Source organism: Gallinula chloropus, assembly GCF_964237585.1.
Source record: "Gallinula chloropus genome assembly, chromosome: 6".
Classification (NCBI taxonomy): domain Eukaryota; kingdom Metazoa; phylum Chordata; class Aves; order Gruiformes; family Rallidae; genus Gallinula; species Gallinula chloropus.
Window position 1 is genome coordinate 1315315 of NC_140091.1, and position 27980 is coordinate 1343294.

The following is a 27980-nucleotide window of genomic DNA, read 5'->3' on the forward strand; positions in this document are numbered from 1 at the left end:
GCTGAAGTGTGGCTGGTGTTTGTCCACTAACATGAGTCCCACACAACAAAAGGATCTTTGGTGTTCAGTTCTTCTTTTAGTGCGTTTGTTACTGCTTGAAACAGACTTAGCCCAGGATCTAGAGCTGTTATCATAGAATCACAGGGGTTGGAAGGGACCTCCAGAGCCCATGGGGTCCAACCCCCTGCCAAAGCAGGGTCCCTAGGACAGGTCAGGGCTGGAATCTCTCCAGAGAAGGAGGCTCCACACCCCCTGGGCAGCCTGTCCCAGGGCTCCCTCACCCTCACTGGGAAGAAGTTCTTCCCCACATTGGGGGGGAACTCCCTGTGCTCCAGCTTGAGCCCATCGCCCCTTGTCCTGTCCCCACAGACACTGAGCAGAGGCTGCCCATGGCCCCCTGTGTCCCACCCTTCAGCTATTGATAAACACTGATCAGATCCCCTCTCAGGCTTCTTCTCTGCAGGCTGAACAGCCCCAGCTCCCTCAGCCTTTCCTCCCAGGGGAGATGCTCCAGGCCCTTCAGCATCTCTGTCCCTCCTCTGGACTCTCTCCAGGAGATCCCTGGCTCTTTGATCCCAGGGAGCCCAGCACTGGACACAACACTCCAGTGGGGCCTGGCCAGGGCAGAGCAGAGGGGGAGGATCCCCTCCTGTCACCTGCTGCCCACACTCCTCCTGATGCCCCCCAGATGGTGGGGTGGCTCCATCCTGGCTGGATTCATCCCATGCGCTGTGGAGGGGGCTGGAGCCCAGCGCGAGAGCTGCAGAGAGGAACCTCATCCCTAACCCAGCAGCTGTGTGCAGCCAGCAGTGACGAAAGGCTTTCTCCAGAGCAGAATAATAATCAAATTCCGTGTAGAGACGCTGGGGAGGGAGAAGCGGGGGCGCAGGAGACAGCGCAGGGTGGTTCAGGGGGCGGCCGCTCCTCGTGGCTGCTCTGTGCCGGGGCAGCCCCTGGGGCTGTGCTCCCAGCCCGGGGCAGACCCTGCTCGCCTGCTGGCCGGTGATGGGCACAGCAGCTTCCCTGCCTCTCCCCACGATGGGGCCGGTGTTTCCTGCTCTTCCTCCCAGCTCTTTCTACCCAGTGTGGGTGCACAGTGGTGACGGGGGGGCTGCCTTCCCCCCTTGGGAGGGGTAAGCCTGGTGCCCAAACCCAGCATGGCTGCAGATAGCCAGGGATATATGGGAGAAGCACCGACCTCCCAGTGCTCACGTGTCCTCCTGGAGTCCAACAACACATCCAGGGTAAAAACAAGACCAAGCCCCAGCCGAATCCGATCCGGGGAGCGCCTCTGCCGCCTTCCAGAGCTGTATTCCAGAGTTACCCAACGCCCTCCCCTACCCCCGCAGACAAAGGCAGCATCAAAGCGCCCAGCCCCGCAAGCAGAGGCACGCCGGGCGTGCCGGGGCAGCCAGCCAGTCTCTGCAGGGGCCAGGCCTGCTCCTCCTGCTCCTCCCCGGGGGCTGGGGCTGCCCCCGCTGCCCTGCAGCCCCCTTGGGCTGCCCGGCTGGGGTGTGGGCACGGGGATGCTGCGGCGTGCGGGATGCTCTGTGGTCACACCATCACCTCCTGCGGGCTGGGTCTGCCCCGGCCCCCTGGGGAACATGCTGCTCCTGTCACCATTCCCTTGGGAACGGCCTTGGCGGGGCTGAATCCGGCCTTGGGAGCCGGAGAGACCGGATCAGGTTGTGCAATGTCCCGTGGAGCTGGAAGAGGCACTTTGTGCATCGGGCGCCTGCAGCGTCTCCGCGGGGTTTGGTGGGTGATGAGGTCTGGGGGTAGCAGCCATGATTTGGGAAAACACCCCCCTTCCCGTGAGCCGGCAGTGGCTCTGGCAGCTCAAAAGGGTGGTGGGATCCTGGGCTCCATCAGCAGAGGGGTGGCAGCAGGGACAGGGAGGGGATTGTCCCTCTCTGCTCTGCCCTCCCCAGCTGGAGTCCTGTGGCCAGAGCTGGGCCCCAGCACAAGGAAGATGTGGGACTGGTGGAGAGGGGTCAGAGGAGCCCCGGAGATGCTCAGGGGGCTGGAGCAGCTCCCCTAGGGAGAGAGGCTGAGGGAGCTGGGCTGGGTCAGCCTGGAGAAGAGAAGGCTGTGGGGGGACCTCACTGCAGCCTCCCAGTCCCTGAAGGGACCCCAGGAACAGGAGGGGAATCAGCTTGTTAAAGGGCAGAGACTGGCAGGACAAGGGGGCTGGAGTGAAGCTGGAGGAGGGAAGGGGGAGAGGAGAGATTGGGGGGGAAGTTGTTTGCAGAGAGAGTGGTGAGGGGCTGGAAGGGGCTGCCCAGAGAGGGGGTGGGTGCCCCATCCCTGGGGGTGTTCAAGGCCAGGTTGGCTGGGGCCCTGGCACCCTTGTGTAGCTCCAGGCCTGGAGGTTGGTGTCCCTGCCTGTGGCAGGGGGTTGGAGCTCTGTGACCCTTGGGGTCCCTCCCAGCCCAGCCCAGTCTGTGAGTCCGTGATCCGCCCCCGTGCCGCTCCCCAGGGCCACGCTCTGGCTCAGGGGTGAGGAGCTGAAGCCGGGAATGTTGAAGCCCTTGGGAACATGGTTCTGGAGAGCGCTGCTGTCGGCTGCTCTGCGCCCCGAGCGTGGCTGGGGAGGGGGCTGTGCTGCGGGGGGGGTTGGGGGGGGGGGTCACCCAGCGCTGCCACCGGTGTAAACTCCCTGCGTCAGGGTGCTTTGCTTGCGTCATTGTGACGTCACGCCGGCACAACAGGGACGTCGTGCCTTAGAGAGGGAAAAGGCCTTTCCTAAGGAGCTGTGCTGCGGGTCGGGCTCTCCGAGACCCCCTCGGACCCCCCCACCCGCCCGCCCCTCTCACCCCGCCCGGGGGCGGGGCCTGAGCAGGGCGGGACCGGGGTGGGTGGGCGGGGCCAGCGCAAGGCGGGGCCGGGCCCAGCGGGGGTCTGTGGGGGGAGGTGGGCGTGGCCAGTGTGAGCGGGGGCGGGGCTGGGATGATGGACGCAGCTTGATTGACGGGCGGGGCGGCGTGGGCGGGGCCATAGCGAACAGGCGCGGGGTCTGGGAGGGGCGGGGCTAGTTTGCATAGGGGGCGTGGCCTCTGCGGTGTGGGCGGGGCTAGTGCGGACGGGGGCGGGGACTGGAGGGATCGGGGCGGCTGTGGGCGGAGCCAGCAGGGGTGGGCGGAGCCATCCGGGGTGGGGGGCGTGGTCAGCAGGGCAGGGGCGGGGCCAACCCCGCCCGCTCCGGTCGCCCGTGGAGACGGGCTGAGGGCGGTGGACGGGAGCGGCGGGCGGTGAGTACCGGGCCGGGGAGGGGAAGGGGGGTTCCGGCGCCTCGGCTGAGCTCGGGCGGCGCCAGCCCGGCCCCTGGCCGTGCCCAGGGTGGTTTCTGGGCTGGCCTGGGCTGTCTCGGGGAGGGGGTTTGGTTTCCTCTCCCGGCCGGGGCCCCCCCGCCGCGGCTCAACAAGTCGTGCGGGGGGTGCTCCAGCGAGGGGGGGGGCGGAATCAGCTCCGAGAACCGATCCAACCGGGAATACGGCCTTTTCTCGGGAGACCGGGTCCGCCCAGCACCGCCCGGCCTCCTGCGCGGAGGCGATGGACGGACGGACGGACAGACGGGCCGGGAGCCGAGCGACCCCCCCCCCCGCCCCAAGCCTCCCTCTCACTGCTGTAAAATCCTTTCTCTGCCTGAGAAGCCGCCCCCAGCCGGGCCCCGGGGTGCCCTGGGCGCCGCCGGGGTCAGGGCGCGCTGCTCGGGGAAGTTTCCCGTGGGATTAGTGTGGGAAGCAGTTTAATTAGCGGCGAGCGGCGGAGCTGGGGGAGGTTTGGTGCCCGTGCCGGGCCGGTCCCACGCCCTGCGGCCGTGATAAGTTTACTTTAGCAACTTTTAAAGGGCGACTTTCCACTCCCAAGCCTAAAATTCCTGACTTTTTGTAAGTGTTTGGAAGGCGGGGGGGGGAGGCTGGGAAGCTGGGCCTCGTTAGTTCTGATGAGCAGGAAACACTTTGATTAGTGTGGCTTGTGGGGGTGAACTCGCAGCAACCTGGAGTGTTGTGTCCAGGGCTGGGCTCCCTGGGATCAAACAGCCAGGGATCTCCTGGAGAGAGTCCAGAGGAGGGACAGAGATGCTGAAGGGCCTGGAGCATCTCCCCTGGGAGGAAAGGCTGAGGGAGCTGGGGCTGTTCAGCCTGCAGAGAAGAAGCCTGAGAGGGGATCTGATCAGTGTTTATCAATAGCTGAAGGGTGGGACACAGGGGCCATGGGCAGCCTCTGCTCAGTGTCTGTGGGGACAGGACAAGGGATGATGGGCTCAAGCTGGAGCCCAGGGAGTTCCCCCCCAATGTGGGGAAGAACTTCTTCCCAGTGAGGGTGAGGGAGCCCTGGGACAGGCTGCCCAGGGGGTGTGGAGTCTCCTTCTCTGGAGAGATTCCAGCCCTGACCTGTCCTAGGGACCCTGCTTGGGCAGGGGGTGGGACCCCATGGGCTCTGGAGGCCCCTTCCCACCCCTGTGATCTGTGTTTCTGTGATTCTATGATCTCTGTTGACTCAGAGCTCCCAACATCAGTGGCAAGATGCTTGTTTGCGCTCAGCTGGGCTGGGGATTGGTTTGGAAAGCACAGTCTGGGAGCACACAGCGAGTACGGGGCGGCAGAGCAGCGCTGTGTGCTGCTCCAGGAGTGGTGAATGAGATGGAGGGATTAGGATGTGGTTAATGACTCCTCAATCCCGGATTTCATCCTGGCCATGAGCCTGTCCCTGGCCATGAGCCTGTCGTTTGGGGCATCGTTAACCCAGCGCTGAAGTGGCTGGTAAGCACCCAGGGAGAGCCATGGAGAGGGTCCAGCTCCCTTTCATAGTGGGATGGCTGGGACCACCTTCACATAAAGCTGAAGGTCCTGTGGGCTCCCACATGGGTGGCACCACCAGCCAGAGCCCCCACCAGCATCGCCAGCCCCTTGCTGGTGTGAAATCCTTAAGTACTGAGCTGTGCTTCAGGTGCACCTGTGTGTGTGTCTGGCTGTACTGTGGCTGCTCCTGTGCTTGCTGGAAGTGGTTGATTAACTCTGCTCCTCAAAGGACTCGCTGTACTTGAGCCAGGTTCATGAGGTGTTCTCTGTGAGATGTGGGGTGTGACAGCTCCACGAGCCCCCTGAAACATGGAGCATGCCCCATCCCTGGGGGTGTCCAGGGCCAGGATGGATGGGGCCCTGGGCAACCTTGTGTAGCTCCAGGCCTGGAGGTTGGTGTCCCTGCCTGTGGCAGGGGGTTGGAGCTCTGGGACCCTTGGGGTCCCTCCCAACCCAGACCAGGCTGGGATTCTATGAGTCTGTGCTAAAGACACAGCTCTGAGGGGTGGGAAAGTGCTCCCTTCCTGGGCACAGCTTCCCACGCCCGCTGCGCCTTCCCTGACCGGGCTCCGTAGCTAAAGCAGCAGTTAAGGGTAGAGCCCCCTCAGTCCTCACCCTCAGTCCTCCTGCTTTGGCCCTGAGACAGGGAGGAGCTGCCTGCAGGAGCTGGCCTTGCTGGGATGGAGAGAAGTACTGAGCAGCACAGGGTGAGCACCATCCTGGCCTTGGCCGAGCTGTGGAGCCATGTTCCAGGGAGGGTGGTGCTGCTGCAGGTCTGTCTGTGCCCCCAAGGACTCAATAGGAGAGGGGGGGGGGCTTGTGTCCTGGTGTGGGGCTGTGCTTGTGCAGCATCAGGAGTCACAGGGTGGGAATCACAGGATCCCCAGGCTGGAAAAGCCCTTTGAGCCCATCCAGTCCAACCATCCCTGTCCTGTGCTGCCCCAGCTCCCTGAGCACCTCATCTCCCCTCTGTTCAACACCCCCAGGGCTGGGGACTCAGCCCCCTCCCTGGGCAGCCTGTGCCACAGCCCCACAACTCTGCCAGGGAAGAACTTTGCCCTCCCAGCTGAGCTGACCCTGCCCTGGGGCAGCTTGAGCCCATTGCCCCTTGTCCCATCTCCTGTCCCCTGGCTGCAGAGACCATCGCCCACCTCTCTGCACCCTCCTGGCAGGCCAGGGGAGGTGGGGAGAAGGGCTCCCCTCAGCCTCCTCTTCTCCAGGCTCAACACCCCCAGCTCCCTCAGCTGCTCCTCAGAGGATTTGCCCTCCAGCCCCTTCCCCAGCCTGGTTGCCCTTCTCTGGACTCACCCCAGGACCTCCCTGTCCTTCTGCTGCTGAGGAGCCCAGAACTGGACCCAGCACTCGAGCTGCAGCCTCACCAGTGCCCAGCCCAGGGGCACAATCCCTTCCCTGGACCTGTGGCCACGCTGTGCCTGACACAAATCATCAGTGAAACCTTCGTTGGCAGCAGTGGAGCCCAAAGCCAGGTTCCCCAGAGCTTCAGACAAGCTGTGGACTCGCTGCTTCTCGGGGCCGTGGGGCTGTGGGTGTTCCCTGGCTCTCGGGCCCGTCGCTGGCTGATGGCTGCTGCAGTCAGAGTGTGTCTCACGTCTGCACCCCACTCCCCTGCAGCCAAACGCTCCTTCGGCCCTGTGGCCCCTGCCAAAATCCCACCTCTTCTGCTCCCCCCAGTGACCTGCTCAGGAATGTAGAGGGGAGGGAGAGGAGAGAACACCAGTGACGTGAGCAAAGAGCTTTGGCTGGTGCTGGGCAAGGACTGGCGGGACGTGGGAGTGGGAGCAGGGACAGAAGTCCTGCCGTGACTGGGTTATACTGGGATTCCCTGGCAGGGGGTGGTTTCTGGAGGTAGGGAGAAGCAGGAAGGTGGGGGGAGCAGTGGGATACCCAGGGGAGGAGGGGGCAGGGTGGGAGAGGCACAGAGCTCGGGAGGAATTGGTGTTTCCCTGTGCCACCATAGAGCTCGGCTCCCCTCGAGCCCCACAGGCCTGGGGAGAAGGGCTTCCAGACTGGGACCTGGGCTGCCTGCATCTGCAAGCTCGGGGGCTCCTGGCCCCCCACACCCTGGTAGTGCAGCCTGGCAGCGTGGGTGAGGGCAGTTCACAGCTCTGAGATGGCCCAGAGCACGGCGCAGCGTGTATTTATAGCTGTTGTGAAACAGGCAGCGTGTTTGTGCTCCGCTTCCTGTATCCCTGCCGGCCTCTTGGCATGGGGGAGAGTCAGGGAGAGGAGAGGAGAGGAGAGGAGAGGAGAGGAGAGGAGAGGAGAGGAGAGGAGAGGAGAGGAGAGGAGAGGAGAGGAGAGGAGAGGAGAGGAGAGGAGAGGAGAGGAGAGGAGAGGAGAGGAGAGGAGAGGAGAGGAGAGGAGAGGAGAGGAGAGGAGAGGAGAGGAGAGGAGGAAGGAGAGGAGGAAGGAGAGGAGGAAGGAGAGGAGAGGAGAGGAGAGGAGAGGAGAGGAGAGGAGAGGAGAGGAGAGGAGAGGAGAGGAGAGGAGAGGAGAGGAGGAAGGAGAGGAGAGGAGGAAGGAGAGGAGAGGAGGAAGGAGAGGAGAGGAGGAAGGAGAGGAGAGGAGGAAGGAGAGGAGAGGAGGAAGGAGAGGAGAGGAGGAAGGAGAGGAGAGGAGGAAGGAGAGGAGGAAGGAGAGGAGAGGAGGAAGGAGAGGAGAGGAGGAAGGAGAGGAGAGGAGGAAGGAGAGGAGAGGAGGAAGGAGAGGAGGAAGGAGAGGAGGAAGGAGAGGAGAGGAGAGGAGGAAGGAGAGGAGGAAGGAGAGGAGAGGAGGAAGGAGAGGAGAGGAGGAAGGAGAAGGGAAAGGAGGGAGGAAGGAGAAGGGAAAGGAGGGAGGCAGGAAGGAAAGGAGGAGGGAAGGAAGGGAGGAAAGGAAGGAGGAAAGGAGGAAGGAAAGGAGTAAGGAAAGGAGGAAGGGAGGAAAAGGCAGGCAGCAGCTGTGAGCTCTGGGATGCTGCAGGCCCCCAGCCCCCGCTGCACAGCCGGTGCCCTGCGCTGGCTGCACAGGCTCAGCCCAGACTTGGGCTCGTCCCCTCCTTGTTGGGCCGGCTCAGCGGGAAGCAGGGCCCGGGCTCGCTTCACACCGTTTCTCTCCCATCCCCTTGCAGGGGAAGGGACCCATCAGGGTGTTTGGCACCTCTTGGCTGGGTGCCTGACCTGAGCCTTGCTGCTTCCCTCCACCCTGCCCCTCCCCACCGCACAGCGTCTGCTCCCAGCCCCTGTGCCGGCACCAGTCCCCTGGCACCAGCTCCCCTGGGAGTCTGGGGGTGCTGAGCTGGTCTTTGCCTGGATGGGAAGGGGGACAGCCCAGTCCTGGGGGACAGCCCAGTCCTGGGGGACAGCCCAGTCCTGGGGGACAGGGGCCAGCAGCTGCCCAGGCTGATGCTGAAGCTTGAGTCATCCCATGGCTGTTTGGAACCTCTCCTTGTGCAGAGGCGGTGGGAGCACAGGGGTGAGACTTCTGCCTGATCTTGCTCTCCAAAGGATCCTTATCTCTGTGCAGGGATCCTTATCTGCCATGGGAGCTCCCCTGGCAAGATGCTGGTGCTCAGAAGAACTTCTCTCCCTGGCTGGGGGTGAGAGCTGGGCAATTCCCAAGCCATGGCTGAGCACCCCGCTCCCTGGGGTGGCTGTGGGGTTTGTGGCTGTGGGGTTTGTGGCTGTGAGGTTAACTGTGGGGAAGAGAAGAACTTTTCTGGTGCTTTAAGCTTCAGAGAGCAAAAAAAAAACACCCCACCCACCCACCCAACCCCTCCTCACAGTTTTGTGGTGATGAGGTGATGCTGTGGGACCCAGCATGACCCTCGCAGCATCCTCAGCTCTGCAAGGCTGTACTGGGAAGCCTCAGGGGAGGAGTGGGCTGTGATCCTCAGAGACTGGTGGATGTCATTAGAAAGGGGGGGGGAAATAGGGGCTGGGAATGAGGGGAAAACCATCCTGGCTGTGAGAGCTGGTGCTGCGGGTCTGGCTTGTGGAGCAGGAACTGCTGTGCTTGGGAAGCTCTGCCCCTGGGGACTCGGTGCTGTGGGCTGGTGTGGGGCTGGCCCCGTGGAGGGGAGGGCTTATTCAGCACGAACTGCTTGTTCATAGATGCAAGTTTTAACTCCAGTCTGGTTGTGATGCAGGGAGTCTGTCTCCAGAAGGGCTTTTCCAGAGCTTGCTGTCCTGACTGGGGGTGTTCAGGTCTCCGTCGTCGGGTCTGTGGGCTCAGCAGCTGGCTCTGAGATGCTTTGCTGGAGCTGTGTGAGCTGAGAGGGAAACTGGGGTCTTTGCCTTGCTGACACTCACCTCCATGGGTGGCTGGAGAGAAAACTTCCTTTCTCTTTGTAAAATTTGAGGCAAGCATTTTTTTTTTTAAGCTATTTTCTGTGCTGCTGCAACATGATGAAGAGCCAGAGCTTCTGCCCCAGGGTGCTGTGTGCTAAACCCCCCCCAAGCTTCTCCTGAAGGACCCTGTGCTGTAGCACAGCCTGGCTTTCCACAGGATGCCAAAGAATCCCACTGCCCATCTTCCTCTCCACATCCACCCTGCCTCTCCCTTGCCCTCCCTGAGCACCAGCAGCAGGGCTGGGAAGAGGTCACCCACTCCAGAATGCTGCAGTGGTGTGGGAGGTACCTGAGGTGACCCAAACCCAGCGTGAGAGGTGGGCTTGCAGGCACACAGGGTGGAAGTAAAGCAGTGCCCACCGCCCCTCTGACTCCCCTCACCAGGACAAGGGCCTGTGGGTGCTGCCAAGGGAGTTGAGTCTCGGAAGTGGGAGGTTAAGAGGGAAGAGCCCGTTGCTTTTATCCATGCAAAGCTGTTATCTTCCAGGCAGGCTCTTGTGTTCCCACATGGCTGGGGGGTGTTTTTGTGGCTGGCTACCCTAAAAACACAGATGCTGCCTCTGTTTTGTCAGCCATTCCCAGGAAGGAGCTTGAGCACATCCCCAGGCACAATTTCAGCTCTGATTTCAGGTTCCAGCCCACCCACCTTCCCCCCAAAACCCCAACCCAGGCAGGCTTTTGGGGCTGAGCTCGGAGCTGGGCTGGGCAGAAAGTGCTGCTGCTGGGCTTGGGGGATGAGCCAGGTTCTTCCCAGCCAGACCTGCTTCCTGCTGCCATGAAGCCTGCAAGGGGCTGGTCCTGCAAAGCAGGGATGCTCCAGCTGGAGCTGCCTGCTGCAGCTTGGAGAACCCGTCCTTGGGCCGCTGCCCTTGGCTCTGGGGCCTGGAGCCAGTCTGGCAGCTGATTTCCTCAGCTCTCCTGGATGTATTCCTTTATTTATCCCTTCCCTGACCCCAGAACCTTCCTGCTGCCCCAACACAGGGGGGTTTTGAGGGGATGCATGATGCTGGCCTCACACTATGCTGGTCATGGTGGGGTTTGGGGTGTTGTGGCTGGTTCGGTAGGAGCTTGGATGGGGCAGGGGTGTCATGTCTGTGTGGCTCTGGGGGGGTGAAGCTGGTTTCTCTAGGGGCAGTTTGAGATTGTTTTGGCAGTGTTTCCCCATCACCATCGGGGAGCAGGGTTAGGAGATGGGATATATTCTTTGCATTCCTTAACAGAGGTCATGTCAGGTGACTGGAGGGAGATGCTCACCCAGGGAGCGCAGAAGCTCGGCCGTTAAAACTCACACTTGGCACACAGAGGCGCTTGTGTGGGGAGGAGGGATGTACACATGGGTGTGCATGGGGGATGGAGGGTCACACACATGAGCAGAGGTATGGGAAGGAGGGGTCAGAGGAGCCACGGAGATGCTCAGGGGGCTGGGGCAGCTCCCCTAGGGAGAGAGGCTGAGGGAGCTGGGCTGGGTCAGCCTGGAGAAGAGAAGGCTGTGGGGGGACCTCACTGCAGCCTCCCAGTCCCTGAAGGGAGCAGAGAACAGGAGGGGGAATCAGCTTGTTAAAGGGCAGAGACTGGCAGGACAAGGGGCTGGAGTGAAGCTGGAGGAGGGAAGGGGAAGAGGAGAGATTGGGGGGAAGTTGTTTGCAGAGAGAGTGGTGAGGGGCTGGAAGGGGCTGCCCAGAGAGGGGGTGGGTGCCCCATCCCTGGGGGTGTTCCAGGCCAGGTTGGCTGGGGCCCTGGGCAACCTTGTGTAGCTCCAGGCCTGGAGGTTGGTGTCCCTGCCTGTGGCAGGGGGTTGGAGCTCTGTGACCCTTGGGGTCCCTCCCAACCCAGACCAGGCTGGGATGCTGTGATTCTGTGAAAGGCTCCAGCTCCTCCATTGCTGTCTCTGCTCCCCTGTGCATCGCTCGGGCTTTCAGATGCTGGGAACAGGCCCCGTGTTTCACACATCCCAGGGCTGGTAAATCTCATCACCATTATTCAGCTGGTCCCTGAGCGGTGCCAGGGCCCTGTGCCAGATCTCTGCCAGCCCTTTGGCAAAGGACGGTTCTTTTCCCTTCCAAAAGCCCTCAGCACCCATCCTGGATCCTGCTGGGCTCTGGTTAATGAGTTATCTGTGCCCCAGCTCCTCTGCCAGCCGTGGCTTCCACCCTGTGGGTGTCCCTCTGGGGACACAGTCCCTCTGGGGACACAGAAGTAGGCAAACTGGTGTCATACGCTGCTGGAATGGCTGACAGGGCAGCTGCTGGTTGATGCTTCATTATTACTTGCTGGTTTCATAGAATCACAGAGGTTGGAAGGGACCCCCAGAGCCCATGGGGTCCAACCCCCTGCCCAAGCAGGGTCCCTTGGACAGGTCAGGGCTGGAATCTTTCCAGAGAAGGAGACTCCACACCCCCTGGGCAGCCTGTCCCAGGGCTCCCTCACCCTCACTGGGAAGAAGTTCTTCCCCACATTGGGGGGGAACTCCCTGTGCTCCAGCTTGAGCCCATCGCCCCTTGTCCTGTCCCCACAGACACTGAGCAGAGGCTGCCCATGTCCCCCTGTGTCCCACCCTTCAGCTATTGATAAACACTGATCAGATCCCCTCTCAGGCTTCTTCTCTGCAGGCTGAACAGCCCCAGCTCCCTCAGCCTTTCCTCCCAGGGGAGATGCTCCAGGCCCTTCAGCATCTCTGTCCCTCCTCTGGACTCTCTCCAGGAGATCCCTGGCTGTTTGATCCCAGGGAGCCCAGCTCTGGACACAACACTCCAGTGGGGCCTGAGCAGGGCAGAGCAGAGGGGGAGGATCCCCTCCTGTCACCTGCTTGGATCTTTCCACGTGTATTTGCACACCCACACGTGTGTTGTGCTTGTTGTGTGTGCAGAGGAAACTGCACTTCTTAGGATTGAAACAGTTATGGGACTGGTTTTGTTTTTCCCTGGGTGTGTGAAGCCCTTGGGAGGAATCAAGGGCTCTCCTGGGTCGGTTTCTCCTGGGGTTTGGGCACGGCTGCTGGGATCTGTCAGCCAGGTACCGTGTGTGCTCCACGCTGGCTGCAGCAGCACCCCGTGTAAACCTGCTCAGGGTGTTACCCTGAGTAGTTTAACTCAGTTTAAAGCTTTTCTAACAGCTGCCTCTGGGCTGGAAGGGATCCCAGACCCCCCCATTGCCCCCCTGCCATGGGCAGGGACACCCCCACCAGCCCAGGGTGCCCCAAGCCCCATCCAACCCGGCCTTGAGCCCTGCCAGGGGTCCAGGGGCAGCCCCAGCTCCTCTGGGCACCCTGTGCCAGGGCCTCCCCCCTCCCCAGGAAGGATTTCTGCCCCCCAGCCCCTCTCCATCCCCCTCCTGCAGCTGTAAGCCCTTCCCCATCACTTCTGCAGTGACTTGGTGTGTGTTTGAGAGGTGGCCAGAGGGAACTGCCCACCCCTGGCCACGTCCTCGGGGCGGGAAGTCGGGGAGCTGCCCCTGGGAAAGGTTTGAGGCAGACTTTCCAGTGAGGCCAGTCTCAAAAATACTGCAGCCTTTGTGCCTGGAATTAAACCACGAGTGCCAACCCCTCTCAGCTCTGGCTTACAAAGTGCTCATGACTTTTCCTCTGCTCTGTTCCAGGGTCACTACGCCGCTGAAATCAAAGCCAGCTGGAGGGGGAGCAAGGCTGCCTATGTAGGTGAGTTCCCAGTGCCTGCTTCTTCCTTCCTTCCTTCCTTCCTTCCATGCACAACATCAGGCAGCGTGAGGAGCCCCCCAAGCCCCCAGGATTTAATTCTCTCCTGGGGTAAAACAAAGGCAGGACAGTGAGGAGCTCTGGCTGCTGCCCACGCAGAGGTGGATCCTCATTCCCTGGCTGGTGACCCTCACTCACTGTCCCTGACTGCCTTCCCACTGAGTACTGGGGGCATGGATACTGGTTCTGAATGGGCTCCTTCTCCCACAGAAACCAGGCTTTCCCTGATTTACTGCACCACTCAGTGAGGGGCAGCACCAGCTCTACAGCATTTCCACATCCACCACGTCACCTCTGCATTGTGGGACCATCTCAGGATGCCAACCCTTCTCCCCCTTGGTTAAAACACCTCAGTAAATCCTCAAGGAGCTTGGGAAATAAATACCTTTGTGACTTTGGAGCTGAGAGCCCAGGGAGCTCTTGACTGAGCATCTCCCACTGATGTCCTCAGCTTTCTCTCTTCTCTCCCAGACTTGGGGAATTGGCTGAAGGTCACGTTAACCCGAGGCCGAGCTGGACCTCGTGACTCCCAGCCTGGTGCTCTAACCACAGACTGCTCCTGCTGTACATGCTGTAAGAGGAACTGGTTTTGATGGGAATGAAAGTCTCTTCCCAAGTGTCTCTCTGTAGTTTGATTTCATCTTTCCTGGTGCAAGTTAGAGGGGGAGAAACTGCCCCGCAGTTCGTTAGGGAGCACAGGGTGTCTTTGCTAACAACTTGGGGGGGCAATGTCTTTAAAATAGCTCTGCTCTGATGTTCTTCAAAGCAAACTTGACCTAGAAGTCGGTTTTCATGGCTTTCCTTTGTGCTGGAGGTGTACAAATGCAGGCAGAGAAAAGGCAGAGAGAAATAGGAGCGGGTTTTTCCAGCCCTCCTTCCCCAACAAGCTGATCGGGTTTGGTGGAGCCGCACATGGAGGCTGACCTGGAGCACCAGCTGTAGCTGGGTTTGACCAGCAGGATGCTACTGGGATGGTCTGTGAGGTGGGGGTTATGAAGGAAGACATCCCTAATTAAACACCCAGAACGCTCAATCCAGCTGGAGCTCTTGGGGGTCGTTAAGGCACTGGTGGTGGTGTTTATGATGTAAAAAACCCTCCTTAGCTCTAAAGTCTCTAAATATCCCCCACTGAGTTCTCCAGGGAAGCAGCATCACACACTGGTGTGTGGTTTAGGGAGCCCTGGCTCTGGCTGTGCACTGGTGTGGTGCCCCCCAGCCCTCTGTACCGCCCCTGCGCCGAGTTTGCTGATGCTTTATGGGTTCTGCTGTGAGAGGGGGTCTGAGATCTGCTACCACAGGCTGCAGTCGAACAAGAGCTGGGGTGTGCCAGCCCCCCAGCCTGCTTTGGTACCTCTGGTGTGTAAACCCCAGTCCCTGGCATCTCCCCAAGCTCCCATCCCACGTCACACCACTGCTGTGTAACAGTCTGAGTGACTTTGTGCAAAGCAGGAGCTTCTGTGCCCAGCAAAACCCACTCTGGGTCTGCTGGGGTGCCTCAGTGTCCCTGCCTCAGTGTCCCCAAGCCCTGTGGCACTGTGCAGGGGGGGTGCACCCCAAAGCACCCACATCCTCCACGAGGAACAGCCGCTGGATGTTCCGGCTTCTCCGTGCGCTCGGCAATAGTGTGATCCGTGAACGTGGAGGAGTTGGGGTTCTTTGGGGAGGATCTTGTTTTCTTTTACCAAACCCAAACTTTTTCTAGTGTAGAGTGCTGCACATGGGGCATGACAGCCCCGTGCTGTGCTACAGGCTGGGGGAGACTGGCTGGAGACCTGTCAGGAGGAGAAGGACCTGGGGGTGTTGGGTGACCCCAGACTGACCATGAGCCAGCAGTGTGCCTGGGTGGCCAGGAAGGCCAGTGGCATCCTGGCTTGTGTCAGGAATAATGTGGCCAGTAGGTCTGGGGAGGGGATTGTGCCCCTGGACTGTGCACTGGGGAGGCTGCACCTCGAGTGCTGGGTCCAGTTCTGGGCTCCTCACCATCAGCAGGACATGGAGGTCCTGGAGCAAGTGCAGAGAAGGGCAACCAGGCTGGGGAAGGGGCTGGAGGGCAAATCCTCTGAGGAGCAGCTGAGGGAGCTGGGGGTGTTGAGCCTGGAGAAGAGGAGGCTGAGGGGAGCCCTTATCTCAGGTGTATCTCACAGCCTCCTGTCTCCTTTCACTGGGTGTGCTGTAAGTATTGTGGAGGGAGAAGTGACCCTTAAGCATCCCCAATCCCTCCATCATTTTGCTACTGGAATTACCTGTTCCCTTGCTGAGGGCCGGGCTCTGGGGGTGCCCTGCTGACCGGGTTTTATTCTCCCATCTGTTTAGTAGCCTTACAGGAGGAAGAAGCGTTTCAGCTGTGGCATCTCACCGTGGTTTCCACAGGGTGTCAGCACGGCCCCACGCTGGGGCTGGGGCGGCTGGATGCCATCCACCCACCCACCCACCCATCCATCCATCCCTCCATCCCTCCCTCCATCCCTTTGGCTGCACTGGGAAAACGGGGCTGGCTGTGTCACCAGAGCGAGGTGCAGCTCTGGGGGGTGGTGGGGTCACTGGGTGAGCTGGGAAGGGGCTGCTTTGCTGGAGGTAGCTTCCTTCTCTGGGCAGAGCAACCGGCTGGGGTGGGAGGAGCGCTGAGCGTGCCCCCCTCATCCCAGTGCTCCCTGACTGGGGTTATGTCTGGGACAGTGGGTTCCTGTTTCTGGCAGGGGTGGCGTGGAGAACATCACTAGTCTGTGCTTTGGAGGTGTGGATGTGCCCCCTGGAGAGCTGCTCTGGATGGATGTGCACAGGGCCAGGCTGTGCCTGGCAGGGGTGATGGAGCAGGGCTGCCCTCCCGCTCCTCCTCCACGCTCTGTGCCCATCCTGGCTTCCCCAGGCCCTTATCAGGGGTCCTGGGGTCTGCTGCCAACCCACAGCATCTCCTTCAAGCCCCTCAACTCTGTACAGTCAGTGCTGAGGGAGAAGCAGCACCTCCCTGAGGGGAAGTTGGGGTTCGGGTGGGCAGAGGTATCCCCTGGATGCTGGAGGACCCTGGCCTCTCCCACCCAACCTGTGGGACACCTCACAGTGGGTGGGCAGCAGCCAAAAGCCTGAGAGAGCGGTGATGGGGAAGGGGCCTGGGCATCACCCACCGTCCCATGCAGGAGGGCAGGAGCAGCAGGAGCCCTAGGCTGGGATGCTCCACATCAGCACAGCTGTGGGAGCTGGCAGCCCTCTGGCTGGGCAGCCATGGGAAGGTGCCACTGCCTGCTGGGGCGTGCAGGATTTGGGGAGGGGGGACAGTGACATGTCGGTGCTCGCTGGGGCTCCCAATGCTCCATGGTGAGCACCATTCCCCTCCAGCCCTGCTCCAGGGGTGAGAGGTTTGGCTGGAGGCAGCAGCAGGCACTGCAGGGCTCCTCCAGCCCCTTCCTCCCTCAGGGACCTGAACCTGAACAACCAGAGGCTGGGAGATCTCGGGGTGCTGGAGACCTCCTGCCGTACCCACTCACTCTGTGCTGCAGCCCAGAGCAGAGCTGTGTGCTCCTGCACGCAGGGCTGGCCTTCACAGCCAGCCTCAGGCCTCTTGGCAGCGGGCTCAGAGAGATTTTAAGTTCTACAAGTTGTAACAAACCTCCCCTGAGCAGCCACGTCTGCCTGTAGGAACCAACAGCCAGCGGCCGAGCCACAACCGGCCAACAGCCTCCCCGGTCCCACACGGCACCCAGGGGAACCTCATGGTGCACGTAGTAGTGGTGCACGTAGTAGTGGTGCATGTAGTAGTGTAGTAGTGGTGCACGTAGTAGTGGTGCACGTAGTAGTGGTACACGTAGTTCAGACTCATCCCAGGTGCCTGGGGGGATGCTGCTTCCTTTGGTACAGCCATAAAACTGCCACCCCTCTGCCCAGCAAGCCCCACTGTCTGTATTTTTGGGAGCAAAAGTGTTGACTTAGAAGGGCAACCAGGCTGGGGAAGGGGCTGGAGGGCAAATCCTCTGAGGAGCAGCTGAGGGAGCTGGGGGTGTTGAGCCTGGAGAAGAGGAGGCTGAGGGGAGCCCTTCTCCCCACCTCCCCTGCCCTGCCAGGAGGGTGCAGAGAGGTGGGCGATGGTCTCTGCAGCCAGGGGACAGGAGCTGGGACAAGGGGCAATGGGCTCAAGCTGCCCCAGGGCAGGGTCAGCTCAGCTGGGAGGGTAAAGTTCTTCCCTGGCAGAGTTGGGAACCTGATTTTCCCCTCTTCCCATGTTTTTAAGGGCAGTGAAATAATTTCCATGGTGCTGTTTGTCTCTGGTTTCCCTGGTGAGTTGGTGCAGGCAGCAGCACCCAAACCTGCCCGAGCTGGAGGGGCTCAGGGCAGCAGCGACGGCTCCTGGGGCATGTGAGGAAAGGCTGGTGCCACTCAGGGCTGTTTGGGTGGGTGCTGTATGATGTCCTGAGCACTATGGGGGGGCACTGAGGAGGCTGGCATCCCTCTCTGGTTTTGGAACTGCTTCCCATCCCCCTTTGCCTGCTGTTTCCTTCCCTGTGCCACCACCTCCCAGCAGCTCCCACACCCGGGGCAGAGCACAGGGGGAGTTTCCACCTTGCTGCCCCCAGGGCCTGGATCACCCTCAGCACAGATCCTGTGGCTCAGAAAAGGGGATGCCCTGCAAACTTGCCTTTCCCAGTGGGCTGTCACTTCGGATTCACGCTGATCCCCAGCCAGGGGCTGGAAAACCAGCCCTGGAAAGGCAGCGGTGAGGCCGTGTGTGCTTTGTTGGTGTTCAGTAGCTGATGGATGGCTTTGAGCTGTTCAGCTTCCGAGCTGTTTTCTTTCATGGGAACAAGGTGCAGTTTCATAGCCGGGCTCTGGAGCCACCCCATGAGCTGACTGGATGTAACTGGGGCGACTGGGGAGCTGTTTGTGAGGTAGAGCTGCTGGGTGATGCCTGGGTGCACTTCAGCAGTGGTGATCTAGTTACATCTCATCTCAGCAGGTGGTTCCCAAGTCCTAGATCTAAAAGAGTGAAGAAAAAAAAATAAAGGGAATAAATAGGATAGATTGGTGTTTAATTATCCTGCTGGAGCTCCAGGGCAGTGCCCAGCCACGGACCCGCTGCTGCTGTAACCTCCTTACCTAAAGTCTGCAGAAGGAAATAGGTCAAGGCCTCAAAACCCAAGGGTTTTCTGGGGGAGAGGGGCAGCTCCACCTGCCCACAGGTGTTTCTGTTCTTATAAATAAGAAGGAAATTAAACCTCCCACATTTGTGGCCTGCATGAAGTGCCCTGGGAGTTTCATGTGTCTTTCCCCAGTGAGCATCCTCCTCTTCCCGACAAAGTCCTCAGTTTTCTGGGGGAAAAAAGGGTGTTTATCCCTGAAGGGCCAGTTGAGGGTCTCACTGCAGCTTTCTGCTCCTCTTGTATCCTTCACAGAATTACAGGGTTGGAAAAGCCCTTTAAGCCCATCGAGTCCAACCATCCCTGTCCTGTGCTGCCCCAGCTCCCTGAGCACCTCATCTCCCCTCTGTTAAACACCCCCAGGGCTGGGGACTCAGCCCCCTCCCTGCCACAGCCCCACAACTCTGCCAGGGGATGACAGCTCTTGTAGCAAGGAGGGGAAGGAATCAAAGATCAAAGCCCCTGATGTGCTCAGGACTGAGAACAGAGAGGCTGCTGCCCTGGCATTCATGGGCAAGGCGATGCTGCAGCCCTGGCCTGGCACTGAGGGGCAGGGTCCTGTGCTGGGGTGGCTGGAGAAGGTGGAAAGCCTGCAAGCTCCTCGCTACCTGATGTGAAGCAGGGGCACAACACTTGCTTAGTGCATTAAACCAGCCAACAGCTGGAAAAAACACCCCCTGTCCATTTTCAGGAGTAGTTTTTGGGTCAATTCAGTGATACGCCTGCTTTCTGGAGAAGGGCAGGGTGGCTGGAGGAGGCTCTTGATGGGGCTGATTATTTTGTCTGGTTTTAGGTGGGAGTGAGAGCTGAGGGAGAGCTGCAGCTGTGTCTGCAGCTGCTCTGGGGCTGGGGACGGTCTGGCAAGCCCTCATCAGCGTTATCACTGAACAGGGGACTGTGGTTGTGGCTTGTTGTGTGTTCCAGCAGCCACAGGGGACCCCTGGCTCACCCCCTGCCTGGAACAACAGGAGATAACCCGGGCTGTGCTGTGTCTTAGGTGGTGAACTGGTGATGTTGTGGGAAGCTTTGTTTTCTGTCTGCTTAACAGAGTGAGTAGCTGTGACTGGAGTGCTGGGGGCTGCGGGGCGTCTGGCTGAGAGAGGTGATGGGGTGTGTTGGGCTCTTGGGGTGTCGTTGCTTCCAGGTGAGGGCTGCCTGCTGAGTGCCAGGGCTTAGTGCCCAGAAATTGGAGTGGTCTTTCCTTTAGATGCTGACTTAAGAGACATCACAGGATCACCATGTTTGAAAAGACCTTTAAAGATCCTCGAGTCCAACCACCCCTGTCCTGTGCTGCCCCAGATCCCTGAGCACCTCATCTCCCCTCTGTTAAACACCCCCAGGGCTGGGGACTCAGCCCCCTCCCTGGGCAGCCTGTGCCACAGCCCCACAACTCTGCCAGGGAAGAACTTTGCCCTCCCAGCTGAGCTGACCCTGCCCTGGGGCAGCTTGAGCCCATTGCCCCTTGTCCCAGCTCCTGTCCCCTGGCTGCAGAGACCATCGCCCACCTCTCTGCACCCTCCTGGCAGGGCAGGGGAGGTGGGGAGAAGGTCTCCCCTCAGCCTCCCCTTCTCCAGGCTCAACACCCCCAGCTCTCTCAGCTGCTCCTCAGAGGATTTGCCCTCCAGCCCCTTCCCCAGCCTGGCTGCCCTTCTCTGCACTCACTCCAGCACCTCCATGTCCTGCTGATGCTGAGGAGCCCAGAACTAGGCCCAGCCTCCCCAGTGCCCATCCCAGGGGCACAATCCCCTCCCCAGACCTACTGGCCACATCCCTGGAGTCATCCCAGTCCCCACAAGCCCTGTCCCAGCTCCAAATCCCAACACAAATCTGTGTGGTGCTGTGCGGCCTGGTGTCGGTGTCTGAAGCCGAGGGAACCCTGAGGGAGCCCCTGCAGCTCAAGATGGCCGCCGCAGCCTTCAGTAGTAGGCTGGGTTGCTGGGCTCTCAGAGGGAGAGCAGCAGTCCTGGGGGGTGACCTACTTGTCTGTAAATCTCTCTGTAGCAGAGGTTTAGTAACCTTAGGAGGACTGTTAAACAAAGCTGCTCGGGTTTGTTTGAAGCTGAGGAAACGCAACAATTCCATGTCCAAACGTTAGGGTTTGGCTTTGGAGGGGGGTTTTTGGTGTGTTTTGGGGTTTTTCTTTGAAAAATACTGCTCTAATTTATTAACAAAGCTACAGCTGGCTAGGAAAATGAGCCCTGAAACTTTCCTGCCTCAGTCATTCGTGTAGGATGAGAAGGGATGTGATGTAAGTCCCATTTTTCAGGGAGGTGGGAGCCTCTTGGCTCTGGGCCCCATTTACGTGAACAGACACGGTGTCAGCACCTCTCTTTGTGGGCAGCAGGTGACAGGAGGGGATCCTCCCCCTCTGCTCTGCCCTGCTCAGGCCCCACCTGGAGTGTTGTGTCCAGTGCTGGGGTCCCTGGGATCAACCAGCCAGGGATCTCCTGGAGAGAGTCCAGAGGAGGGACAGAGATGCTGAAGGGCCTGGAGCATCTCCCCTGGGAGGAAAGGCTGAGGGAGCTGGGGCTGTTCAGCCTGCAGAGAAGAAGCCTGAGAGGGGATCTGATCAGTGTTTATCAATAGCTGAAGGGTGGGACACAGGGGGCCATGGGCAGCCTCTGCTCAGTGTCTGTGGGGACAGGACAAGGGGCGATGGGCTCAAGCTGGAGCACAGGGAGTTCCCCCCCAGTGTGGGGAAGAACTTCATCCTGGTGATCTTTCAAGGTCCCTTCCAGCCCCTGACCTCTGTGAGTCTGTGGTTTGGGCTCCAGGGGCTCCGTGGCGTTGAGCAGAGCCGGGGCCAGGCTGTGGTTTGGGCGGGAGCTGTGGCAGGGTGGCCGGGCCCTGCCTGCTGCTCATGGCGGGAGGCGCTGAGCAGGAGCCACGGAGTCCGTGTGTCCTGTTGTCCTCTGTGTGTCCTCTCTGCGAACTCCAGCTTAGGTAATGGAATTCCTCAGATGGTGGGGTTTGACACCCCAATGGCCTGGGAAGAGGAGACTGCTGTCTCATTTCCAGATGCTGTTGTAAGGGAGCAGATGGCACCGTGGCCTGCTCACCCCCACCCTGGCTCTGAGGCCGCAGCTCCCTGGGCAATCCCAGGCTGTGCAGGGTTCCTGGCTCTGCTTACCCAGCACTGCAAGGTCCCAGGGCAGGTTTGGCATGCATCCTGGTTTGGGTGCTGCCTCGGGAGTCAGGGGAGCTCCAGCTCAGTCCTTCACCAGCTCAGTCCTTCTCCAGCTCAGTCCTTCTCCAGCTCAGTCCTTCACCAGCTCAGTCCTTCACCAGCTCAGTCCTTCACCAGCTCAGTCCTTCACCAGCTCAGTCCTTCTCCAGCTCAGTCCTTCTCCAGCTCAGTCCTTCACCAGCTCAGTCCTTCACCAGCTCAGTCCTTCACCAGCTCAGTCCTTCACCAGCTCAGTCCTCCTCCAGCTCAGTCCTTCACCAGCTGGGTCCTTCACCAGCTCAGTCCTTCTCCAGCTCAGTCCTTCTCCAGCTCAGTCCTTCTCCAGCTCTCTCCTCCTCGCTGCCTCGTGAGCAGCTGGGAGATGTCAGGGTCCATGGGCAGTACCCGCAGCAGCACTGGAGGACACAGGGTCTGGGAGGGATCCCCACTGGTGCTGCAGGGCTGATGTCAGAGGTGATTAATGCTCCATGGATCCCAGAGCGCCCTCACTTTGTGTGTTTCACAAAGAACACAACAGAGCCCTCCCATCCCCACTCACAGCACCAAACATGCTCCGAGAGGCTCGTCCTTTCCCAGGAAGAAAGCAAATCATCCAGCCTTAAACCTTTCCCAACAGATATGTGGCCACTTCCAGCCAAATATGCCCCCACTGTGTCAGCCAGCACCCCTCCTCTCCAGCAATGTGCAGCCTGGGTCACTAAACTAAACTCCTTCTGGGACTTGGGTGCTGCAGCGAGTAGCAAGCAGGGATGTGCATGCTGTGGGATGGCCCCAGTGTCATGAAGGTCCCTCCTGCCTGTGCCCAAGCAGGTGGCATCACCCACTGCCTGGTCCTTACTCTGCCCAAAGCTGCTGCTAGGAAAGGTTCCCCCCTGTCCTGTTCCCTGGCTGTAGCAGCATCCCTGTGCCGCTGCCCTGGCAGCTCTGCAGCCTGGTCCTGCTCTCCCTGGGCTTTGGGGTTACTGGTGTGGATGTCACTGGGAAAACCATCCATGTGGATGTCACTGGGAAAACCATCCAGCTGCTCCTCTTGTGATTCACTGCTGGGAGGTTCCCGGAGCAGGAGGAGCCAGCTGGGAGCTGCAAAGCGTGAAAAACCAGTTAGCCCCGTGCTCAGGGCACTGCTCGTCCCATGGATCAGAGCTGCCAAGCAGGCTGGGGGCTGCAGGAGTGTGGGTCAGGGATGGAGAACCCTGAGGGTGCTGTGCAGGGGGTGCTGGATGCACGGTGGGTGCACCCAGGGTTTGTGGGTGTCCTGTCGGGTGGGGCTGAGCATCAACCCCAGGGCTGGTTTCTGCAGAGGGAGAGAAGAACGCTGCAGTCCTGGGCCCTGCCTTGAGAGGTGTGCTGAAACAGGGGCTTGGCATGGAGTAACGGGGTCCCCAGCCAGCTGGGCAGGCAGCAGTCCCAGCAGCAAGGTCAGTGCTGCTCCCCAGCCCAGGTGTGAGAAACCCAAAGCCTCCAGGGAGCTGCCTGGAAAGGTCGTGTGGAGCTCCACTGGTTTCCAGTCCCTGCAGCCCAGTAAACGACCAGAGAGCTGTGGAAAGTGGGTGGCAGGGGCTGTGCAGGGTCCTGCTAGAGGCTGAGTGCGGGGAGGATGCTGCAGAGGGCAGGGCTGCTCCAAACCAGCTGCTCTTTGACCTCCTGGCTGCCTGAGCATTGCTCAGCCGTGAGCTCTTGGCTGCTGCCGTGCCCTCAGGGATGTTCTGAGCACCACGCTGCCTGGGCCTCAGCCCTTCCCTGCTCCCTGGTCGTTCCCTGCCAGCAGCAGCGATGTGGGAAACACCAGGGGTGCTGGGACACGCAGCAGGAAGGGGGATGCTGCTGGGAGACAGGGCACCGTGGCCTTTGGTGTGGCACAGCTCAAGCATGCCCTGGGAGTCCCATACAGATGGAGGGGCTGGGATTTGCCTGGGACACCATGAGATAGAGCCCTCCCCATGCTGAGGGGTGAAGATGCCAGAGGAGCACTGATGTGCCATGCAACTAGGGGCACTTCTGGGGGCGGGATGGAGGGTGTTTGCCCCCCTTCTCCAGCTGCCCTCCTTCTCCAGCTGCCCCCCTTCTCCAGCTGCCTTCCTTCTCCAGCTGCCCCCCTTCTCCAACTTCCCCCCTTCTCCAGCTGCCTTCCTTCTCCAGCTGCCCCCCTTCTCCAGCTGTGCTCACACCGTAGATCCCTACTCACTCCTTCCTCTTGGGTGGAAGCACTCCTCCTCCCTTGGCCCAGCTCACTGGGAAGCACCCAGCACCCTGGCCCAGGCTGGGCTCCCCATAATCCAGTGGCACATGTTGCCCTCCCAGCACTTGCTGGGGCCCTGGGGGGTCGCTGCAGAAGCTCTGCTCAGCTCACTGCTGGTCCAGCCAGCCGAGCCCAGCACAGAGCATCCTCCCTTCCCACCACACACCACCCAGGAGCCAGTCCCACGCTGGGACTGATGCTCCACGGCGCCCAGCAGCCCCGGAGCTGCTGCTTGACCTGCTGCTCCCTTGTGCAGGGCCACGTGGGAGCAGGCAGCAGCTGGCAGGGTGCCTCTGAACTTTGCCTCCTTGTTTTCCTGTCCCTCTGACGTGTTGCCAGGCTGCTGTGGGGCTGCTGCAGACCTGCAGCACGTCCTGGCTGGAGACAGGCAGAGCCCAGCGGAGAGGCCGACGTGCCTGTGCCTGTGGCTCTGCCCATCCTCCTCTCTGCAGCAGTAACCAGCCTGGGAACCCTCCTCCAGCTGTGAGAGGCAGAGGTGAGGGATGCTCCTCATCTCTCTGGGCAGGCAGCAGCAGCTCTGCTCCCTCCCAGCACTCCATGCTGCAGGATCCATGGCACAGGGACCCTCCAGCATGGCCAAAGCAGAGCTGATAAACCCACAGGGACCCACCAGCATGGCCAAAGCAGAGCTGATAGACCCACAGGGACCCTCCAGCATGGCCAAAGCAGAGCTGATAGACCCACAGGGACCCTCCAGCATGGCCAAAGCAGAGCTGATAGACCCACAGGGACCCTCCAGCATGGCCAAAGCAGAGCTGATAGACCCACAGGGACCCTCCAGCATGGCCAAAGCAGAGCTGATAAACCCACAGGGACCCTCCAGCATGGCCAAAGCAGAGCTGATAAACCCAGAGACCCTCCAGCATGGCCAAAGCAGAGCTGATAGACCCATATCTAACACAGGGGGGATGCCCAAGAGCCCCTCTGGCCTTTGTCCAGAGCCTGTTTCCCACAGAGCATCCACCATGGAGCTGCCTCTCAGCTCACTGCTCCTGCCCTGCGACCCCTTCTTGCCCCAGGTCGTGGTTGTCCCTGTGTGTAAGAGCAGTCGAAGGTGCTGGGGAACCTTCTGGAAAGCTAACCTGCTGTGTGCCTTTCCCAACAGAGCGTCCCCACTTCGCTGAGGATGTCTGGGAAGACCTCAAACACGACCAACAACATAGCCCAGGCCCGGCGCACTGTCCAGCAGCTAAGAATAGAGGCCTCCATAGAGAGGATAAAGGTGAGCACAGGTTCCTCCTCACCCCTCTGGCTGTTTCTTACAACCAGCAAGTGGAAAGGACCTTCAGAGCCCACCCAGCCCCACCCTGCAGTGAGCAGGGACACTTTTAACTAGAGCAGGTTGCTCAGAGCCCCAGCAAGCCTGAGCTGGAATGTCCCCAGGGATGGGGCATCCCCCACCTCTCAGGGCAGCCTGGGACAGGGTCTCACCACCCTCAGGGTGAAGAGCTTCTTCCTAAGGGCTCATCTAACCCTGTCCTGCTCTAGTTTAACCCATCACCCCTCATCCTATTGCTCCTTGCCCTCACAAACAGCCCTGCCCAGCTTTCCTGTGGGTCCTTCAGGGCTGGGAAGGGGCTCAGAGCTCTCCCCAGGAGCAGCTTCTCCTCTCCAGGCTGAGCCAGCCCAGCTCTCCCAGCCTGGCTCCAGAGCAGAGGGGCTGCAGCCCTTGGATCAGCCCATGGCTCCTCTGGATGCTCCAACAGCTCCATGTCCTCCTTGTGCTGAGGGTCCAGAGCTGGACACAGCACTGTGAGGGGGGGGTCTCTGTCCCAGAGCAGAGCAGGGGGGGACCATCCCCTCTCTCTCTGGGGATGCAGCTCAGGGTGCTGCTGGCTTTCTGGGCCGGGAGCTCACGTTGCTTTCACCCCCTTGCAGCTGATAAGATAAGGACACACGTGCAGGCCCACGCGTGTGCCCACGTGTGTGCCCTCAGCACAGGTGTGTGTGTGTGTGTCCCCCTCCCAGACTGTCACATTCACATTTCAGCCCAAGAGACCTGAAACAAACCCCTGTAGCTCCTGCCTGGTGCTGTCCTGGGGTCGCTGGCTGCTTGATGCAGGAGAAGCAGGGTGGGTGAAGCAGGAGGCAGGAAGGTGGTGCTGGTTTCCCAGGCGCTGTGTGGTTTGTGGCCCATCCCCTGAGCGCTGTGCCTGGGAGGAACACCAGTGGGGAGGCTGCACAAAAAGGAAAAGCCAGTGCAAACTCGATTCCTTTCCACTTCAGGTAGAAAAGGAACCAAACTCCTTTCCTGCTGGCAGGGCTAGGATGCTGCCTGCACCTGTAGTACCCCCTTACCATGTTCCATCAGGCTCCTCCAGAGGCTGGCAAGGAGATGTCTGGATTCAGCTGGAACAGGCTGCCCAGAGAGGGGGTGGGTGCCCCATCCCTGGGGGTGTTCAAGGCCAGGTTGGCTGGGGCCCTGGGCAGCCTTGTGTAGCTCCAGGCCTGGAGGTTGGTGTCCCTGCCTGTGGCAGGGGGTTGGAGCTCTGGGACCCTCGGGGTCCCTTCCAACCCAGACCAGGCTGGGATTGTGTGATTCATGGAGCAGCCAGTGGTGCCCTTCAGAGGGCTGAGCCAGGAGGGACCCTGCTCAGCGTTCCCAGGCACCCAGGGATCCTTCTGTTTACTGTCCCTGGCTTTATAGACGAGCAGTTCCTCGTTACGACCCGGCCTCGTTAGGCTGAGCCTCCGCCTGTTTATTTTTAGTCTTCCCTGGAAGCCTGGAGGGACCGAGCGGTGCTTCTGCCTGGTGTCACCACCTAACCCCTGGCAGAGCACCAGGCTCCATCCCTTCTCCCCCCTTCCCCAGACCGAGCTGGGGTGAGCCCTTGGCAGCAGGAAACGGGGTCCCTGGAGAGCACCTCGGTCTCCCAGCACCTCTCCCACCCCACACAGGGACTTTGCACCCTTTGTGCACCTCACTGTGTCACCAGTTGTGGGGAAACCCCGTTTTATGTTGGGATTTTTCTTTTTGGGGTGGGGTTTTTTTTGGTATTTATTCATTTGTCCTTGGCAGGGCAAGGGGGCTGGAGTGAAGCTGAAGGAGGGAAGGGGGAGAGGAGATATTGGGGGGAAGTTCTGTGCAGAGAGAGTGGTGAGGGGCTGCAAGGGGCTGCCCAGAGAGGGGGTGGGTGCCCCATCCCTGGGGGTGTTCAAGGCCAGGTTGGCTGGGGCCCTGGGCAGCCTTGTGTAGCTCCAGGCCTGGAGGTTGGTGTCCCTGCCTGTGGCAGGGGGTTGGAGCTCTGGGACCCTTGGGGGTCCCTCCCAACCCCCAGAGCAGTCTGGGATTCTCTGATCTCCCCTGTCTTCTGCAGGTGTCGAAAGCATCCGCAGACCTGATGCTGTACTGCGAGGAGCACGCCAAGAAAGACCCGCTGCTGATGGGCATTCCTGCCTCTGAGAACCCTTTCAAGGACAAGAAGACCTGTGTGTTGTTATAGGGGAGCAGCAGCCCCTTGGGCAGCCCCCCCAGCCCGGGGCAGAGCCAGGCACCAGCGGAACTCCTCGGTGAGGCCGGGGCTGCAGTCACTGTGTGAGCGCAGCCGCCTCTCACCCAGCGCATAACCCCGTTCTTAAGCTTCCCAAAGCCTTTCTTCTCTTCCCTGTCCTTCCCAGGAAGCCCCATTTCCCACCCAATTCACCTCTCTCTCTCATCCAAGGGAATGGGATCTTGGCCAAGCCAGCCAGCACCGTGCCAGCATCCCTGGGGTGGGAGAGGCAGGACGAGCCCCTGGGGGATTTGGGGGGGGTCCCATGCCTGTGGGAAGGGTTCTCAACCTCCCTTTTCACCTCACACAACCACCCCCAAAGTCTCCTGAGCTTTGCTGACTGAGCAGAGGTGAAAGTGTAGAAACCTCCTTAACCATGGCTGGGATTACTTTCCCTTTTTAATTATGTATGCAAGGGAGGGGGGGGGTCGGGGAAGGGGGGGGGGTGTTACCTGCCTGGATAGCACGTGTCCAGGCACGGGCAGGCTTAAAGTGCAGAGCTGGAGCTGCCTTGGAGCAAGAGCTGCCTTGGAAAACGATGGGAGCAACTCCTGGGGAGCCCTGCCCACAGCTTTCCTTGCCTTGGCTTCTCTTGGCACAGGGTGGGGGGGGTTAAATCATCAGGCATTGGGGAGCTGGAGATGTATTTTCTTGCTTTTTTTAGGAGGAGCTGAAAGAGCAGGAGTCCCAGCTTTGAGTCTGCTTCTCTCTGTTCTCTTCTCAAATTAAAAATCCCTGGTAGTATTGAAATAACCCCCCCCACACCCCTCCACCCCCCTCCAAAGAACCAAAGGCTGCGTGCTGGGACTGCCCAGCTCTGCACTGAGCTTGGGCACGCTCCTGTGTCCCCCCTCCCCAAAGTTCCTGGTGGGTTCTGTGTGGGGAGGCAGCACCTGGCTCTTTTTTAAACTCCATTTTTCAAGGGGGTGAACTGCCAAATGGGATCCTGCCCGTGGCTGTGCAGGTGCAATGGGGGGGCCTGTCAGTCAGGGCAGTGATTTTATATATAGATATATATATACATAATAAAAAGCCTCTCTCTCTCTCTCTCTC

The 27980-nt window shown here is 60.4% G+C and overlaps 1 protein-coding gene across 1 annotated transcript; it reads left to right on the forward strand.

The window, feature by feature from the left end:
- Positions 1 to 3190: 3190 nt before the first annotated feature.
- Positions 3191 to 27334, forward strand: GNG12 (G protein subunit gamma 12). Its single transcript, XM_084266177.1, has 4 exons — positions 3191 to 3251; positions 12749 to 12806; positions 24542 to 24658; positions 26754 to 27334. Exons 3-4 carry the CDS (start codon positions 24563 to 24565, stop codon positions 26877 to 26879), a joined length of 222 nt encoding a protein of 73 aa, XP_084122303.1. The 5' UTR covers positions 3191 to 3251; positions 12749 to 12806; positions 24542 to 24562; the 3' UTR covers positions 26880 to 27334.
- The last annotated feature ends 646 nt before the right edge of the window (positions 27335 to 27980 follow it).

Coding starts and splice junctions, on each gene's coding strand:
- GNG12 (XM_084266177.1), top strand. CDS start 24,563: ATGTCTGGGAAGACCTCAAACACGACCAACAACATAGCCCAGGCCCGG. Junction 24,659..26,753: donor CCTCCATAGAGAGGATAAAG/GTGAGCACAGGT, acceptor TGTCTTCTGCAG/GTGTCGAAAGCATCCGCAGA.